The 19,404-nt window shown below is 53.7% G+C and overlaps 1 protein-coding gene across 1 annotated transcript in view; it reads right to left on the bottom strand.

Moving 5' to 3' along the window:
- The window catches only part of LOC142024624 (uncharacterized), a 31,836-nt gene extending 13,639 nt beyond the window's left edge, over positions 1 to 18,197 (bottom strand). Inside the window, exons 1-4 of the mRNA XM_075016764.1 lie at positions 18,074 to 18,197; positions 14,792 to 14,861; positions 12,105 to 13,636; positions 1,895 to 2,685 (exon numbers count right to left, since the gene is read on the bottom strand). Of these exons, the coding sequence (XP_074872865.1) occupies positions 1,895 to 2,685; positions 12,105 to 13,636; positions 14,792 to 14,852 (2,384 nt within the window). The 5' untranslated portion in view covers positions 14,853 to 14,861; positions 18,074 to 18,197. The remainder of the gene's footprint in view (positions 1 to 1,894; positions 2,686 to 12,104; positions 13,637 to 14,791; positions 14,862 to 18,073) is intronic.
- Positions 18,198 to 19,404: the final 1,207 nt, after the last annotated feature.

Consider the following 19,404-nt stretch of genomic DNA (forward strand, 5'->3'; position numbering starts at 1 on the left):
CTTGATAAATTTTTGCAGGTTAGGTCCATAAATGGCTATTAGCCAGGGATAAAGTATGGTGCCCTAGCCTTCAGAACAAGGGCAGGAGATGGATGGCAGGAGATAAATCACTTGATCATTGTCTTCTGTTCTCCTTCTCTGGGGCACCTGGCATTGGCCACCGTCGGCAGATGGGATGCTGGGCTCGATGGACCTTTGGTCTGACCCAGTATGGCCATTCTTATGTTCTTAGGTGCCACAGGACTTCTTGTTGCTCTCGAAGATACAGACTAACATGGCTCCCTCTCTGATACTATTTCAAAGTGGGGGATTTTAGCCAGTTTAGGCGGGCCCTTTTGTACAAAAACTCCTCCTCTGACTCCTGGATCTCTTTATCCAAACTGAGCCAGGCCATGCAATTCTGGGGCCCCCAGTATAGAAAGGATATAGATTTACTGGAGACGGTCTAGTGGAAGGCAAACAAAATGATTCAGGGGCTGGAGCCCATGATTTGGGCTTATTTAGACTGAGAAGAGTGAGGGGCAATCTGATATCAACCTTCAACTTCCTGAAGGGGGCTCTAAAGAGGATGGAGAGAGGCTCTTCTCAGCAGTGACAGATGGCAGAACAAGGAGCAACGGTCTCAAGTTACAGGAGAGAAGGTCTAGGTTGGATATTAGGAAAAACTATTTTCCCAGGAGGGTGATGATGCACAGGAATCCGCTGCCTAGAGGAATGCTGGAATCTCCATCCCTAGAGGTTTCTAAAAGTCCCAGCTTGACAAAGCCCTGGCTGAGATGATTTAGCTGGGGTTGGTCCTGCTTTGGGCAGGGGGCTGGACATGATGACCTCCTGAGGGCCCTTCCAGCCCTCGGGTTCTATGACTCATCTGATGAGGTGAGGCTGCTCTGGGACTGTTTACCTGCCTGGGATCTTCGGTAATTACCCACCACCGGATTTAGCTCTGGAACGTAGTCCCTTGGGGCAGTGATAGACTCCCTGGCTCCCAAAGGCATGTACCTCATTCACAGCTACAGCAGTACAACAGTCTTTTATGTGTCCAGGCTTCCAATGGTTTGCATGTGTCACAGAGGGTGTCAGCTGAAAGCCAGCTCCTTCAGTCTCCTGCTGCCGGATAAATGAAAGGCACGTCTTTCTTTCGGCAGCATCAGGATTTGAGGACTTCCAGTATTAATCCGATTTGAAACCGACTATCCGAAACCAAAGACGTTGTTCAGCCAGCGATGTATCGAGGCAATCTTCGTTGAAAATTTGAACCCATCCCAGGATCAAATCCACGTGAGTTTAGTGAATTTGTAACTATATACTTGTTTATTTTCTAGATCAGAAGGTCAGCAACTTCCGGCACGGGTGCCAAGAGTGACATGCAAGCCAATTTTCACCCGCACTTGAGGAGGGAGCTCAGCCCTACCCTTCCTCCCCAATGCAGCTGGGAGCTTGCTCAAAGCCATGCTGCCTGTGGGTTAACAAAAGACCAGCTGATGCTACCAGTCATCACCTAAATGGTAAAGCTCTGCAGCTTACTGTATGTATTCATGAAGCTGTTGCGAGAAGAACTATTCGTGACTTTAAAAAGGATCATTGGCACTCAGACCGCAGATAGAGGTCAAAAGGTCAAATTTCGGTGCTCTGCCTCAAAAAGGTAGCTGAGCCCTGGTCTGTATTTTCCGTTAAAGCCCACGCAAAGTACATAGTACTCATGTTTGCGTTTTCCAAATCGCAGCATGGTCTGGAGACATGGAGAAGAAGGTGGACTAGCTGTGTTCTCGGTGAGCCGCATGGCCCTCCCTTGCCATTAAACCTGTATCCCTACCAAGAGACAGAAGACCAGCCCAGCCCCCTCCCCGGACCATCCTCAGATGAACCATGCTTCCGGTGGGCCCAGATCCGTCACCCCACAGGGAGAGCTCCAGCAACCTCCTTGCTGGTGTGCACTTTCTGGTGGGACACCAGCGAGTCCTTCCCCCTGTAGCTCTTCCCGCAGATGGGACACTTGTAGGGCATCTCCGCGGAGTGGATCCGCTGGTGCCGGAGGACGCCCCAGCTCTGGCTGAAGCTCTTCCCACAGTCGGAGCAGTTGTAAGGCTTCTCACCCGTGTGGATTCGGCGGTGGCGAATCAGCTGCGAGCTGTTGCTGAACCGCTTCCCACAGTCAGGGCACTTATAGGATCTCTCGCCGATGTGGATTCTCTGGTGCACGATGAGGCTGAACCGCTGCTTGAAGCTTTTCCCGCAGTCGGGGCACTGGTAGGGGGTCTCGCCCGTGTGGATCCGCTGGTGTGACACCAGGTTTGAGCTCTGAGTGAAGCTTTTCCCGCATTCTGGGCACCTATAGGGCGTCTCGCCGGTGTGGAGCCGCCGATGTTTGCTAAGGTCCGAGCTGCGCTTGAAGCTCTTCCCACAGTCGGGGCACGTGTAGGGTCTCTCCCCTGTGTGGATTCGCCGATGGGAGATGAGGGAGGAGAAATTAGCAAAGCACTTCCCACACTCCAGGCAGCTGTAAGGCCTGTCTCCCGTGTGGACGGAGCGATGGGACATAGCGTCGGAGTTTAGCGGGAAGCTTTCCCCGCAGTCGGGGCATTTGTAGGGTCTCTCCTGGGTGTGGATTCGCTGATGCACCAGAAGGTTTGAGATCTGAGCGAAGCTTCTCCCACACTCGGGGCAGTTGTACAGTTTGTCTTTGGTGTGGTCTCCTACTTGGATGATGATTTCATGAGACTCCTCCAAACCTTTCTCTTGGCAAGTGGACTCATCTCGTCTCTTCCTTCGCTGGCTGTTCTTCTGCCTCTCCGACCGGCGCTGAGCCTCGTGGCCTTCTCCTCGTTCGGGACTTTGACAAATGTCCCCTTTGGAGCTTCCTGGGACCATCCCCTGTGGTTCTGCTTGCCCAGCACCTTCCTGCTGTGGATTCTCCTTCTGGTGCTCAGTCACTGGGCCATCTCCTGTGGGGCAGAGGAAAAATCCAGCCAGGAGTCAGACCCTGTGCCAGAGGCAGGGAACCTCGCAGAGGAGGATGGGACAGAGGGCAGCAAACCAAGGGGGAGAGTGAAAAACTAAGAGGTGAGTCCCCTGTGCTCACCAAAAACCCTTCCCCAGCAGAGTGGAGGGGGCCACTGAGACAGGTGGTGGAATCTCCATCCCTAGAGGGTTTTAAAGCGTGGCTTGACCAAGCCCTGTCTGGGATGACTTGGTTGGGGTTGGTCCTGTGTGGGGCAGCGGGCTGCACTCAGTGACCTCCAGAGGCCCCTTCCCGCCCTGGGATTCTATGACTCTGTGACCAGTTCAGTCCCCACAGCCCATCTGAGCCCTTACTGAGGAGGGAGCATCTGCCCTGCATGAAGGCAGATGGGAAGCTGTAACCAGCCCCTGCCCTGAGCACACCATGGCAGCTGAAGACTGGGGGAGATGAGGCAGAAGGCTGGGGCACACACAAAGCCTTGCTGGGAATCAGGGACTGATCATTTCTGTACCAACTCCTCACCTGTGTTCATGTTTTAAGAGGCCCCCTTTCCTCCAAGCCCCGGAGATCTGGGAATCACGGGTCTGCCTCCGGGTCTGGCTGGAAAACCACAGGAGGTTTGGGAAACAGGAAAAGCTGCACCACAGAGAGAGAAAGAGGCCGCAGCAGTTAGCCAAGGACAGCATCAGTCACCCGTGTCTGGCGTGGGCCTGGCCGGGTGTTCCTGCAGTCGCTTTAGTGGCCTGACACGGGTTACAAGAAACCCCCCTCCCCACAGATGGCTCCCGCCCCCCTTCTCCCCACAGTCACTGCCGGGGCAGCAGGGAAGGGGCTGGGCTGGGAGCTGGGCCCCCTCTCCCCACGGAAGGCTCCTGCCCCCCTTCTCCCCACGGTAACAGCCGGGGGGCAGGGAAGGGGCTCGGAGACGGGAACCCCCGCCCGGCGCTGCTCCCGGCTCCCTCCCCGCGGCCGGGCAGACTCGGGCCCGGCCCGGCCCCTGCCGCGATCGGGGCGCAGAGCCGGGAAGTCCGAGCGGGGGAGTCACTGCCCGGCCCGGCCCCGCCCCCGGAGCCTCTCTCACCTGCGGGCGCGGAGCGGAGCGGGGCGGGGCGGGGGTTGGATCCGTCCGGGCGCGGAGCGGGGATCCTCCGCACACCCCACGGGCAGCCACCAGCCGTGCGCGGTCCCGGGTCCCTGAGCTCCGCCAGCCCCGGATACATCCGCGCTCAGCTGATCCCGGCGTTTCCTGTGCCCCGGGATCGCCGGCCGGGCTGCCGCCGCGCGGGCCCGAGTCTGGAGCAGCCGGGGCAGGGTGAAAGGCGCTGGCGCCCCCCCGCAGGCTGGGAACGCAGGGGAGAGCCTGTGGCTCGGGGGGGGGTTACCCCGTGGGATGCGCCAGCTGGAGCGCCGTGGGACTGGGAGGAGGGGGAATAAGGGTGGGGGAGTTACCCCCATGGGATGCACCAGCTGGAGCGCCCTGGGGCTGGGAGAGGGAATAAGGGCGGGAGGAGTTACCCCTGTGGGTTGCAGAGGGGGATAAGCAGGGGAGTTACCCCAGTGGGATTGGTTGTGACCAGAGATGGGTTATGGTTTTGTGAGTCCCTGGGCAGGAACAAAGGGAGTCCTCCCCCCACACCCTACCCCACAGGGTGGTGGGGGGCTTGCCCCACTTCGCCCCCCCAGGCACAGGGGCTTCCCTGGCTGCCTGGCAGGAGTGACGGGTCGGTGGACAGAGGGTACAACCCTCTCCCCTTGGAGGAGTGCTGGAAGGGCAGAATGACTCATGGCTCAGAGGTGCCCATTTTTCCAGGACACCCTAGTAGGCTGGGGACCCTGGGGCAGGGCCCATTGGCCCAGTGAATTATCTGCCATGGGCGGGGTGGCTATGGGCTTAAAGCTGCAATGTAGCTAACATGTGTCTCGTTGCTGGAACGGTTTTGGTGTTTAAAAGAGGGTGGGATTTTTTTATTTTTTGGCAAGTCACATGGATGTGACCTGTCTACGCCGGCCTCCTTGCAGCACAACACCGACCAGCTCCTGGGAGAATCCAGGTGGGATTTCCTGTAATTGGGTGGTGTACTTTTACTTGTCATCCCCCCAGTCTGCCTGATGTCATTGAAACTGACAGAAATATTGGTTCTGTTCATATGGAAAAAACCCACCCCTTCAGCCTGTGTCCAGAAACAAGTCTGTGGAATGTAAAAACTTTGTTCAACTGTCTATAACTGTGAATACACAAACATCAAGAAGTCCTGGGGCACCTTATAGACTAACGGGTATATCGGAACATAAGATTTCACAGGCAAAGACCTGCTTCGCCAGATGCATGAATGTGGGGGGAGGTGGTTTCAGAAGAGGATTTAAAGAGGGGGTCTGAGTAAAGGGGGGGCCACAGATGACAAAGTCTATTCAGTCAGGGTGGAAATGGCCCATTATCAGCATTATCTGGCCCTCCCTTTTACTGAGACCCCCCTTTAAATCCTCCTCTGAACCCCCCCACACTCACGCGTCTGACAAAGCGAGTCTTTGCTGATGAAAGCTTCTGCTCCAAAACATCTGTTAGTCTATAAGGTGCCACAGGACTTCCTGTTGCTTTTGAAGATACAGACTAACTCAGCTGCCTCTGTGATACTTGTGAATACACAGACAGCAAAACAGTCACAGATTTCAACATGTTTAATGACAGGGATGAGCCTGAGACCCAGCTGCTGATGGTGCTGTGCCCCCTTATGCCATTTCATGCCCCCCAAGGGAGCCTGGCCCCCCACTGTTTGAACCCGCTAGTAAGATGGAAGGCCTAAGCCCATACAGCACAGGCCTGCTTTGAGATACAAGGGCTAGCAAACAACGGACAAAACATGTCTCAAGCAAAGCTGACCTGTGAGCAAGATGCTGGCCTCTGCTAACAGAAGTTGGCCCAGACAGGGCTGAGGGTACAGAACACTCCTTGGTAATTGGCCCGGGGGCAGAACAGTAGTTGGTACAAGTGGAAATCACAAGGTACCATTAGCTCATTAAAAGAGACCTTGGCACCTACTCCACACAGAGACACACCCAGGTTCAGAAAAGGGTCTAAAATGACAGCCTGATGGATAAGAGATGAGCTAATCAAACCATGAGGTAGAGGGAGATGGGTGGTGACCTGACAACGTCAGAGGGTGGTAACATGATACGTCAACAGTGGGGTGTGCTTTGTTTGTACCTGTGTACAAGGTGATGTCTGGGGGACCGTCTTTGTCTGACCCGGGGGGGCAGTAGAATTCCCACTAGCTGTCTCAGTCCATTTCTGCAGGTGCATCAGTACAGTTTACTATACTTGACAACTGTTATTTGTACTTTGCCTGGCAATAAACCCTGGCCAGACACCTTCAATCCTTATCTGGTCTGTAGTCTCTGGGGAACCTCGGGGGTCTGCTCAGATTATTGGTCCCATATAATTGAACACACATGCAACCAGCCTTCCGGTTATCATCAATGGAGCCAAAGACCCATGTGGACACCACAGCAGTAAATCTGCTGAAGTACAACCCCCCGCTGTAATCCACCGGCAATGGAATCCTCATCCATTAACAGATTTTACAAACAGCATTTGGATTGCTGCCCTCGCCCTTAGCAGCCCATTGTCGATGGTGGTCCATGCAGTGTGCACGGACCTCTTTGTGCTATTGACTGTACAGCTGAAACAGGGGAAAATGTTCATGGATGCTGGGAGCTCAGCGCTCACACCTCACACTGCATCCTAGTGCACCATTTCTGGAAGTCCGAGTGTGGCTGGGTAATTTACTGCTTTTCTTTCCAAGCTGGTCTGTTTATTTTTTCCTCTGGCACAAGTTTCCCCCTGCCGTCGTGCAGCTTCCGTGCTCTCTGACTTCCTCAGTTACCATCAAAATGCACTCCTTTTCTCCACCACTGTTTTGCTTCTCTCTCCAGTGAGAACAGAGATTCCACAGTCCTAATTCTACTGAGAAATTCCTCGTGTGGATTTTCTTATTCTGCTGTGAGTGACTTTTTGTGTGTCTGAGTGCCCTTCCCAAAGGAGGTAAGTTAAACCAAAATGAGTGTCCGTCCTTAGGAACCAGTGTTCCCAGTAAGCTGAGCACATGGGTGGCCACCCAGTTCATTAGCAGAGCACCCGCAGCCAGCAGTGTGTGTTGCTAGGGTGGTGCATATCTGAGCGTCCCTTGCCGCACACGACAAAAGTTATTCCACCCCACATGGAAAACATTACAGGAAACACTGATAGGGATTTATACCAGTACTACTTTATTGGTCTCAACACACACACAGAGTGTCGCCAACCCCAAATGTTCTACACTACCGAGGTATTTTGGAATAAGATACAGCTATTTTATCTTATTTCAAAATACCACAGCTACATATAAAATGTATTTCGACATAGCACCCAGTTATTTCAAAATAGCATTTCCAGACACGTACCGTGAGTTTGAAATAGTGCCATTGGATGCCATTACGGCTTATTTCAAAATAGCACTAGTCTGTGTCTTAACTTTATTCCTCCTGAAATGAGGTGTGCTGATTTCCAAACAACGCCCCTGCAAAATTTGTTTCGAAGTAGCGTGTGCACAGCATAGATGCTAGCAAAGTTATTTTGAAATAACTCTGCAGTGTAGATGTAGCCTGGGCTCCCACTTGTGTTTTTTCTATCCACGGGCAGAATAAATTTTGTTATGTGCAGTGGATGTGCATCATGTGTAGACACACACTGCTGGCTGGCTGTGCTGCAGGAGCTCTGCTAACCAGCCAGTTGTGTGCACAAAATTGAACTCTACATGTTAGTTTATTCGTAAGTGAAGCTGGTGTAAGACTATTAGGGCAGGTACGCACACCAAAGAAGTGTAGAGTCCTACACCTGGCGCGGAAGAATCCCAAGCATTGTTACAGACTGGGGACCGACTGGCTCAGCAGCAGCACGATGGAAAGGGACCTAGGGGTTATGGTGGATGAAAGGCTGGACAGGAGTAAACAGTGTGCCCTTGTAGCCAAGAAGGCTAACAGCATACTAGGGTGCATTAGGAGGAGCATTTCGAGAAGACCTAGAGAAGTAGTTATTCCTCTCTATTCGGCACTGGTGAGGCCACATCTGGAATATTGTGTCCAGTTTTGGGCCCCCCGGTATGTGCTGTGGATGTGGATGTGCTGGAGCAGGTTCAGCGAAGGGCAACAAAAATGATTAAGGGTCTGGAGCATAAGACCTATGAGGATAGGCTGGGGGATTTGGGCTTGTTTAGTTTACAGAAGAGAAGACTTAGAGGTGATTTAATAGCAGCCTTCAACTTCCTGAAGGGGAGCTCTAAAAAGGAGGGTGAGAAACTGTTCTCAGTGGAGTCAGATGGCAGAACTAGGAGTAATGGTCTGAAGTTGAAGTGGGAGAAGTGTAGGTTAGATATTAGGAAAAACTATTTCCCCAGGCAGGTGAGGAAGCACTGGAATGCATTGCTGAGAGAGGTGGTGGATTCTCCATCCCTTGAGGTTTTTAAGTCCCAGCTGGACAAGGTCCTGGCTGGGATGACTTAGTGGGGGTTGATCCTGCTTGAAGCAGGGGGCTGGACTAGGTGACCTCCTGAGGTCCCTTCCAGCCCTGTGATTCTGTGAACAGTGGGTCCATGGTTCAGTATCAGCTTGCAAATTAAAGCTTGTACCCCAACAAAATTAAGCAAGGGCTTTACTTTGCACAGTGCGAACATTCCCATGGATATCAAGGGGAAAAGGTGGGTCAGTTGATATCTTTTACTGGACCAATTTCTGTTGGGCAGAGAGACAAGCTGATTTTAGCTACGCCGTCCCAGCTACAACAATGGTATAACTAGAATCAACTTATCCACAAGCGACTTACCTGGCCATGCTCACAGAGGGAGGCTGATGGGAGAAGTTCTCGTTGACCTCCCTGACTCCTCACGAGATTGAGGAGCAGGGGGTCAGGTACCGAACCCAGACAGTTTGATTTCACGCATCCCTACCTTGTGCATGAAATCTGTCCCTGGCAGAGTAATCCTGACTGGGTTGCTCTTCTCCATAGTGTAGACACACCCTATCTTTCCCCTCCCTCTCCTGCCTGGCCTTGGAGGAGTCTGCCTCTCAAAAACAACTAATTCCACAACATGGACATGCTCTGGAAATGCTCTCCCTGCCCCAGAGCATTCACTGGAACGAGCTGCAGAAGGGGAGAAATTTTCTGTTTGAAGAGAGAAACGAGAGGGGCTGCAAGTCAGATCCCAGTTACATTGCCAATGATGGACACAGACCTTGGAAAGGAAATTGTAAGAGAAGTTTTCCCATGGCGAATTGATTTTCTTCAGAAGTTTACACTAACCCAACCGGCACAGTCTTCATCCAAAGTAGAGTTTGCAGGATCAAAGGAAAGAAAAATATATGAACTCAAAATACCAGGGAAACCAGTTGTAGGAAAGGCACTGAATACAATGATCAGAAACAAAAATGAGATTTAACGAGTGCAAAGGTTCCCACAGGGGTTACCCAAAGCCTGAGACCGGGGTCAGCAACCTTTCCAAGGCAGAGGGCCGGAATTTGACCTTGTGACCTCTGCGTACAGCCCAAGCACTGGTGATACCTTTTAAAGTCCCTCATGATCCTACTCACAGCAACTTCATTCATAAATCAACAAGGTTGCAGAGCTTTACCGCGTGGATGGTGGTTGGCAGCATTAGCTGGTCTTTTGCTAGTTCCCAGGCGGTCTGGTTTGAGCGCGCTCCCAGCTGCTTGGGGCAGGAGGGGTGGGGCTGAGCTCCTGCCTCACGTGCCGTGGGTCACTGCCTTAGAACGTGAGAAGAGGGGAAAAGAGGTCACCAGGGTCGATGCATGAGGGGGGAGCTAAGGGCATGTGTGCCCCCATACACCATGAGCGCAGAGGCCAGGGCTCAGAGCCTGTGGGTAACAGGGCAGGACCAGGCACGCACAGCAGGGGTCAGCCCACCCACACTCCCCGGCTGTGGTGGGGGCCTCAGACGTCCACTCCCCCAGCTGCCGCCCACGCTGCTCGGAGGAAGGGAGGCACCACCTCTGAGCTCGCTGGCGGGAAGCACAGCAACATGATTGGCAGCTGGGGGACCGGCATGGGCTGTGGCTGCAGCACACCACTTCCCCCGCCCTCACCCTGGCACAACGAGGGGGCAGGGCTGACTTCTGCTACCCTGCGCTGTGTTGCTGGGGTGGGCTGCGGGGGACAGGTAGGGCAGGGATGAAGCAAGGGTGGGAAGGAGGCGTGGCCTGTGGTGGGAAAGGGGTGTGGCCTGGCCCTCCCCAGGCTAGGAGTGGTGGAGGGAAAAGTCACATGGGAGGGCTGGTCACATGGCCAGTGTCCCGTCATGTCCTTCCTCCTGCTCATCACACTGATTTCAGCATCTCGACTCACAGGTGCCCAAACTGCCCAGGGCTCTAGCCTCTATACCTGGCAGGAATCCAATGGTAACATGCACCAAACTCCATCCCACTCATGCTGTAACACAAACCCTAATGGCTCACTGGTACTCCTGCAGCTTCTCTCTTTGGCCGCTGTCGGAAGGCAGGACGCTGGGCTGGATGGACCATTGGTCTGACTCAGCGTGGCGGTTCATATGTACTCCACAGGAGCAGCAGGTCAGCACATTGAGGACATTCAGGAGCTAATCTGCCTGGACAGTGCGCAGGTCAATGCCGAGGTTTTGTGTCGAAGCACGAACGGGACAACAGCAGGGGGGCACGTTGCTTTGCAGTCTCTGCTGTACGTAAGAAACAGAATCATGGACCTCTAGCACTGGAAGGGACCTCAAGAGGCCATGGAGTACAGCCCCCTGTCCTCACAGCAGGACCAAGCACCTTCTAGGTCATCCCTGTGAGATATTTATCCAGCCTGTTCTCAACTGTCTTCAATGATAGAGAATCTACAACCACCCTAGGCAAAAAACGGCCACACTGAGTTAGACCCAAAGTCCATCCAGCCCAGCGTCCTGTTTTCCAACAGTGGCCAATGCCAGGTTCCCAGCAGAATGAACAGAACAGCGAATCACCAGTGATCCCTCTCCTGTCACCCATTTCCATCCCCCAATGCCCCGTTCCCAGCCTCTGACAAACAGAGGCTGGGGACACCGTTCCTACCCATCCTGGCTAGCAGCCATTGATGGAGTTGTCCTCCGTGGGTTTACCTAGCACAGGGATTCCCAACCTGGGCTCCGTGGGGGTATTGCAGGGGATCCACGAAAAAAATAAAGGAAATAAAAATGACCCTAAAAATAAGTTTTAAATAAATTGCAAAGTTACAATCAATTATTTGGAAATTCAATCTCTTCCGATAATGTGATTACCGATGGTCCGAAAATTTAGTTGGTGGTGTCCCTTCCCATTTAATGAGGTGTACATAGTGGCTAGAATTGGATTTGATGGGAGTCTGAATGGTTTAGGGATGATTGGGGGGTTGTGAATGGTTTGGGGGAGTTTTGGGGGGTCTGCGAATGGGTTTGGGGGTGATTGGGGGGTCTGTGAACGGTTTGGGGATGGCTGGGGGTCTGCAGAGTGATCAGGCGTCTGTGAATAGTTTGGGGGTGATAGGGGTCTGTGGGGCCGCACTAGTGAAAAGGTTGGGAACCACCGATCTAGCCTTTTTTTGAACACTGTTAAAGTCTCAGTCTTCCCAACACCTCCTGGCGAGGAGCTCCACAGGATGGCTGTGTGAAGAAATCCTGACTCTTCTTTGCTGGAAACCTGATGCCTCTTCATTTCACTGGGTGATCCCTAGTTCTTGTGTTGTGGGAGCAAGTATATAACTTTTCTTTACTTACTTACTTTGTCCACCTCAGTCTTGACTTACAGATCTCCACCATCTCTCCCCTTTGCCTCCTCTTTTCTAAGCTGAAAAGTCCCAAATCTGGTGGAACTTTTACAGGCTAGTTCATTTGTTCCCCTCCTCTTCCTCCTAGTCTTCAGATACCCCACCCACCAGCACCCAACCTGCCTCTGCCATTGGCTGTGCCCATCCAGCAACAGCTCAGTTTCCAAATACGCCCTACTCCCACCCATCACGCCTCCTGGAGCCCCAATCTCTCAATGCCCCAGCGCCCATGCCAGCCACCCCCAGATCCCGCAATCCCCAGAGAAGCGTGTGGAGCAAAACCAGGGTGACCATCTATCCCATGTGTATTTTCTGGTGCCTGATCAGGTGGGAGCTCTGACGGAAGTTTTTCCCGCACTCGGAGCATTTATAGGGTTTTTCTCCTGTGTGGATCCTCTCATGTGTTTTAAGAAGCGAGTTTGACTGGAAACTTTTCCTGCACTTGCTACATTTAAAAGGTCTCTCCTCCGTGTGGGTTTTCTGGTGTCTAACGAGGCCAGAGGTCGCACTGAACTGCTCCCCGCAGTCAGAGCATTTATAGGGCCTGACTTCCGAGTGGGTACGCTGGTGCCTCCGCAGGGTGGAGCTGTCATTGTACCTTTTCCCGCAGTCGAGGCATTTAAAGGGTTTCTCTCCAGTGTGGATTCTCTGGTGTTTCATGAGGCCTGAGCACTGACTAAAGCTTTTCCCACACTCAGGGCAGTTATAGGGTTTCTCTCCTGTGTGGATTCTCTGGTGCTTCATAAGCGTTGAATTTGCACTGAAGTTTTTGCCACAGTCAGGGCATTTGTAAGGTGCTGCTGTTGTGGGGGGGCCCTGATGTGTAACACGTGCTGGCCTTTGCTTCTCTCCTGTGTGTAGTCTCTTATGTTTAATGAGGCCTGAGCTGTCAATGAAGTTTCCCCCGCAGATCTGGCATTTAAAGGGTCTCTCTCCAGTGTGGCTCCTCTGATGTCGTGTCAGGTGGCAGCTGAGGCGGAAGCTGTTCCCACAATCGAAGCACTTGTAGGGTTTTTCTCCTGTGTGGATTCTCTGATGTGCTGTGAGGTCAGAGCTCACGCTGAAGCTTTTCCCACACTCAAGGCACTGATGGGGCTTCTCTCCCGTGTGGACTCTCTGGTGGACAATCAGGATGCATCGTCGGCTGAAGCTTTTCCCGCACTCGGGGCACTTAAAGGGTCTCTCTCCAGTGTGGGTTCGCCGGTGCACAAGTAGGTCTCGGCTCATGCTGAAGTTTTTCCCACAGTCAGGGCACTTGTAAGGGCTGTCCACGGTGTGGATGGCCTCGTGTGCAAGGAGGTAGGAGCTGATGCGGAATCGTTTCCCACACTTGAGGCATTCGTAGGGTTTCTCTCCTGTGTGGATCTTCCGATGGGTACAAAGGGTGGAGCTGAGGCGGAAGCTTTTACCACACTCAGGGCACTTATAGGGCTTCTCTCCCGTGTGGATTCGCTGGTGTTTAATCAGGGTTGATCTCAGAGCGAAGCTTTTCCCACAGTCGGGGCATTGGTAGGGCTTCTCTCCCGTGTGGATTCTCTGGTGCGTGATAAGAAATGACCGCCGGGGGAAGAGCTTCCCACAGTCAGGACAGTTATAGGCTCTCTCTTCCCGGGGAATTCTCTGATGGGCTTTTATCATGTTAGATTTCCTGAGAGGCCAGGCTTTACCTAGTGACTCCACTTCGGGAATTTTCCCTGGATCTTTGGAATGCCAATGACTCTCACAGGGTTCTACCTGGTCAGGAATCAGGGAAACGTTCCCCTTGAATGGTCCCAATAACCTCCCCTCCACTTGCTGTGGGCCAGTCTCCTCCTTTATCTTCACCATCCCATCCTCTGCAGGAATAGAGAGGGAAATTGAGATCTGAGTCATTCCTTGTGCTGGAAAGTAAAGAATCCTTGGGGAGGGGCCCCAACAACCCCCGAAAGAAATCTGATGAGGTTCAACAAGGACAAGTGCAGAGTCCTGCACTTGAGATAGAAGAATCCCAAGCATTGTTACAGGCTGGGGACCAACTGGCTAAGAAGCAGTGCAGCAGGAAAGGACCTGGGGATTACAGTGGATGAGAGGCTGGATATGAGTACACAGTGTGTCCTCGTAGCCAAGAAGGCTAACGGCATATTAGGGTGCATAAGGAGGAGCATTTTGATCAGATCTAAAGAAGTTGTAATTTCCCTCTATTTGGCACTGGTGAGGCCACATCTGGAGTATTGTGTCCAGTTCTAGTCCCCCCCAAAATAGAAAAGATGTGGATGCACTGGAGAGGATCCAGTGGAGGGTGATGAAAATTATTAAGGGGCTACAGCACATGAGCTATGAGGAGAGGCTGAGGGACTTGGGCTCATTTAGATTGCAGAAGAGAAGAGTGAGGGGTAATTTAATAGCAGCCTTCATCTTCCTGAAGGGGGGCTCTAAAGAGGATGGAGAGAGGCTGTTCTCAGTGGTGTCAGATGGCAGAACAAGGAGCAATGGTCTGAAGTTACAGAGGGGGAGGTGTAGGCTGGATATTAGGAAAACCTATTTCACCAGGAGGGAGCTGAAGCACTGGAATGCGTTGCCTAGAGAGGTGGTGGACTCTCCATCCCTTGAGGTTGTTAAGTCCTAGCTTGACAAAGCTCTGTTGGGATGATTTAGTTGTGGCTGGTTCTGCTTTGGGCAGGGGGCTGGACATGAAGAGCTCCTGAGGTCCCTTCCAGCCCTGGGATTCTAGGATTGTACAACAATTATATGATCTGAAATTAGGGGCCAAATCTCCCAAAGCAGAGGGACGAATTCTGCTTCTGTGCAAAGAACGGGGAGGAGGGAAGAGCAGTGCATTCGTGCATCAGTCAGGGAGAGCGGAAAGCTGAAAGCACCCAGGAGGATGCAATCGCTGCTGGGAAAGCGCCTGAGCTGGCTGAGAAGGTGCAAAACTGGGAGACCGAAGGGAGAATTCCAGCTGTTCCCTTCACTCACCCGTCATTTCTGAGCTCGTCTAACACGCTCCTCACCTGTGCCGGCACCTTTCAGGATCCTCCCTTCTTTGGCACCAGGCTCCTCTCCTGGCTCCATCCAAGAGATCTGGAGTAGAAATAGCCCCAGGTTAGATGGAGCGTGAACTCCCTGCAAGAGGGGTGAGCTTAGTCAGCCCCACGTGTCCATGTGTGGTTTTTACTGATTGATTAGCCAGGAACAGTTGAATCATCCTGAAGAGTGAAAATCAGACCTGTGGGTTTGCTATGAGGAAAAAATCAGGCCCCCGGGAAGGTCCCTCACCAGTTGCCACTGAAAGAAATTAAGTTTTCATTGTCCCTCCGGTCTCAGATGGAGGCCACTTTGCACTGTTGTTCAAGGAGGGGTCAGTGCAAGCTACCCTCCACAGGGGCAATGAGGCCTAGTGGATAGAGTACTAGGCAGACCCTCTTGAGACTCTGATCTAGACCCAGTTCAGCCACTGACCTGAAGAGCAATAACCTCACTCTTAACTCGCCAAACATCGCGAGTCAAAGCTCCACAATCAGGAGAATTTCTGGGAAAAAAACATGATTTGAATAAAGATAACAGAACAATAGTCGTACATTTTCAGTTCTCCTAAACTGCTCCATCTTTGGGGTCACTTTTTCCTCTACCATCACGGCTAGATGGTTACTTTGCACTCTTGCTTTTCACATGAAACCTCAGATTTCCTTGCAATTGCATGACTCCTTGACAGCGTTCCCTGTAAGCTGAGCGCTTGGGCATCTACCCAAGAGAGATTTACGTGCTGCCCAGCTGACTGGCAGAGCACCCACAGCTGGCAGCCTGTGTGTCTACTGGTGGTGCACAGCTGCACATGCCTCAACGAGCATAACATTTATTCTGGCCCGGATGGAAAACCTGGCAAGGTAACTATTACAGCCTCTGTACACCAACATGCCTACGATTAATAGTGGACACCCGCCCTTTATTTTCCTAGCTAAGGATAAAATAAAAATAAATAAAACAGACTCCACCCTGTCTCCATTCATTTTCCCACGCCTAATGCGCTATAAGGGATCATCTCATTTGCATATAGAAGGCCAGATGAAGCACATCAAGAAGAGCAACCACATTCTGTGGGTCAGAGGTTGGGAATGGACGACAGGGGAGGGTCACTTGGTGATTCCCTGGTCTGGTCACTCCCTCTGGGCCACCTGGCTTTGACCACTGTCGGCAGACAAGATACGGGCCTAGATGGACATTTGTTCTGACCCAGAGTGGCCGTTCTTACTGTTGGGCACACTTATCAACAATCAGCCACAATCTGTGACAGAATACGAGAGGAACCACTATAGGGGAGTGGTAGCGAACCCCAAGAGGTCCTGCATACTGTGGTTTTCCCCAGAAACAACCAGTCCTGCAGCACCTTAAAGAAAAGCCAATTTTTTTATTAGGTAATAAGCATTCGTGGGTAAGACCCACTTCCACAGTAGGTCCTACCCTTCTTCTGTGGCCCTTGAACACTCACTACCTAATAAGTAAATTGATTAGTCTCTGAGGTGCTACAGGACGGCTTGTTTTTTGTGACACTACAGACTAACCCGCTGCCCCTCTGTGTTGACCTCTGTACACATGATCAAAATATACACAACAATTTTGTGTTTCAATTAAAATAAGGAGTGAGTAGACAACAAGTTCTTGTTGATGTTTGTGGCTGGCATGGTCACGAGCTTACATGTTCCAGCCACGGGAGACGTCACAGTGGGCCTCACCTCCTAATGGAGCCTGTGACAGACGTGAAATTTTCATCACTTAAGCCAGGATTAGTTAAATACTTTTTGCCAGGTTCCATATGTCTTGGCCATGGTATGGCCACCGCTCAAACTCACAGAATGCCAGGGCTGGAAGGGAGCTCAGGAGGCCAACGCGTCCTGCCCCCTGCACAAACCAGGATCAGCCCCTACCAGGATGCTATGATCTCTGCTGTGAACTGCGCCTGTCGGGGCTGGGGCTCCCTCCCGCAGAGGATGTATTTTCAGAGACTTTCAAGACAGCAGCTTGCACCATGGGCTGGGGCCTGCAGCAGTAGCTTGGACTGTCCTATGTAATTTAACCACTTGAACAAATTTTCTCTCTCACCCAATTCTTTGGTAATAACCTTCCTGTGCTCAGTTCCGGAGGACGGGCCCAGCGTGCTGCCTTGGGTGAGTGCTAAGTGTAGACTGACCTGGGGACGTGGCTGGCCCCTTTGGGGCGGGAAAACAGAGCACAGGCACAGCACTAAAGCACAGACACAGAAACGCCGGGGCCTGCTCACCAGGCTGGGCAGCCTGTGCGCACAGGGCCTGTGAACTGCCACGGGCCCCCGACTTCACACCCTCTGCCCCCTGCACCACAGGGCGCATTCGGGTGCCCAGCGGCTGCGCGTGCACACGGCGGAACCGGAGCAAAGCGCCACCCGTGAGGGGGCTGTAATGGATCCCTCCGACCAGCACCAAACCCAAAGGGACGCTTGAAACCCCGCTCCCCGCCCCGGTCCCAGAGCCTCCACCCCAAACCCCGGCCGGGAGCCGGAGGCAGCAGCCCCTCGGGGCTCCCCGAGCCTGGCCCAGCGCGGCGCGTCCCCCCAGCAGCGTAGGGGCGTGGGGCAGGACCCGGCTGTTCCTCTCCCCTTCTCCCCACACAGTCACTGCCGGGGGGGCTGGGAGCCGGGACCCCCCTTCCCCACGGATGGCTCCCGGCCCCCCAGGCGCTGACTCCCCCCCGCGGGCGGGGAGACTCGGGCGCGGCCCGGCCCGCCCCGCCCCCTACAGCGCTCGGGGAGGGGCCGGGCGAGGTCACTGCCTGGCCCGGCTGCCCTGCGGCCCTCGGGGCCCCCTCACCTGCGGGCGCGGAGCGGAGGGGGGCGGAGGTCGGATCCGGCCGGGCGCGGAGCTGCAGGGAGGCGGGACCGCAGCCCTAGCCGCCTCCGAGCCCGACCCGGGCAGGGCCCCCTGGTGGCAGCCGCTCCCAGCGCCGTCTGCGAGCCGAGCCCTGCCCTGGGGGCTGAAATCTGCCCCTGTGACCTGAGCCCGCCGGGGCAGCGCTCCCCCGCCCCCCTTTGCGCTCCTGGCCCCCTTCTCTCTGCGGGGCTCACAGCCTCGGCCCCCCCGCGCACTGCAGCACTAGCCAGAGCCCAGAGACCCGGGACAGCCGCCGGGCTCCCTTCCCCGGGAGGCCAGGACGCCTGGGTTCTCTAGCGGGGGGTAGTAGCAAGGGGCGGGGCTGAGGAGCAGGACTCCAGGGTTCAAGGCCCAGCCCTGGGACGGGGTCGAGGAGGGTTGGAACCGGGATACCTGGGTTCTTTGGCAGGAGAGGGGGCTGGCGGCCGGGTCAAGTCCCAGCTCTGGCAGGTGAGTGGCCTCAAAGCAGGTTGGGAACCAGAACTCCTGGGTTCTGGCCCTAGCTCAGGAGCAGCTGAGCTGGTATCTGTGGTGGGAGGAGGAACTGTGGGCGGAGTTTAAGGGGGGGCGTTGTTACCCTGCAAGCAGTGGGGGGATCAGGCTTCCGGAGAGGCAGAGCCCGAGGGAAGGGGGAGGGAGGCACAGATGCCCCAGGTGCTACCTGAGCAGCTCTCACTGCTGAACAAAGGGAAGAGCGGTAAGAGAACCTCTGTTACTGGGCACAAGGGCCAGGGAGTGGCCCCTGAGGACGTCTCTATCCCCCTTCTGGGCAATGGGAGAAGCTTCAGTCCAGGAGGAATCCACAGCAAGAGCTCCTGTTACAAACCAGTGCCTAGTCTTCAGGGCTGGCCAGGCTGTGATGATCCCTGAATTGCTATGCTGCCTTGGGGCTGCTCCCGAAGTGCTAACTAGCAGCCACCTCTAGGGTGGGACCTGCAGCCTAAGAATAACCACAAGGAACACTGCAGAGGCAGAAATGCAAGGAGGAGCCTGGGGGCAGCCAAAGCCAGCTGAGGGAGAGACTTTCTGTGATGGCTGGGCCCATGCTGTACACACAACCCCTCTTGACACCCACCTCTGCTCCTAGCGTGTCTGCACATCCCAGAGCTGAAGTGGCTGTGCTGGAGAGAAGGCAGGGAGAGGATCAACAAGGTCCTCGTGCTGCTGGCAGGATGCCCGGCCCTGGGGGTGGGGTCAGGTGCAATCACCCAAAGCAGCTCCTTTTATCTTGTTCTTTTCTGAAGTTTGGCTCAGAGACATGAGGGGGAGAGGGGATAAAAATGTCTCTGTGGGTTTTGTCCTGGTGTATAGCCAGTAACCACATGCAGGGAAAGAGCCAAGGGGAATTCGTGTGAAATGGACCAGGCCCCTTCTGAAACCTCCCCAACTATCCATGTCCCCAGGTACGTCTTCGCTACATGGAAGAGTGACCTGCTTAGGGTTGACCTTCCGGGGTTCTATTTTGCACACCTGGTAGGGATGTGCAAAATCCATTTATCTGGGGTTGACTCTTAACCCTGTACACCTCCATATTGCGAGGCATAGGACAGCCACGTATGTTGATTGCTGATAAGTCGATTCTAGCTATGCAGTTGCCATAACTAGAATTGTGTATCTGCAATTGACTTTAATGTCTAGGCTAGACCTGGCCCTCACCAGCTGCATGGTAAGGCTATGTCGACACTAGACAAAACAAGTTGACCACAGATAGGCAATTCTAGCTA

The sequence above is a fragment of the Carettochelys insculpta genome, chromosome 22, assembly GCF_033958435.1.
Source record: "Carettochelys insculpta isolate YL-2023 chromosome 22, ASM3395843v1, whole genome shotgun sequence".
NCBI lineage: Eukaryota > Metazoa > Chordata > Testudines > Carettochelyidae > Carettochelys > Carettochelys insculpta.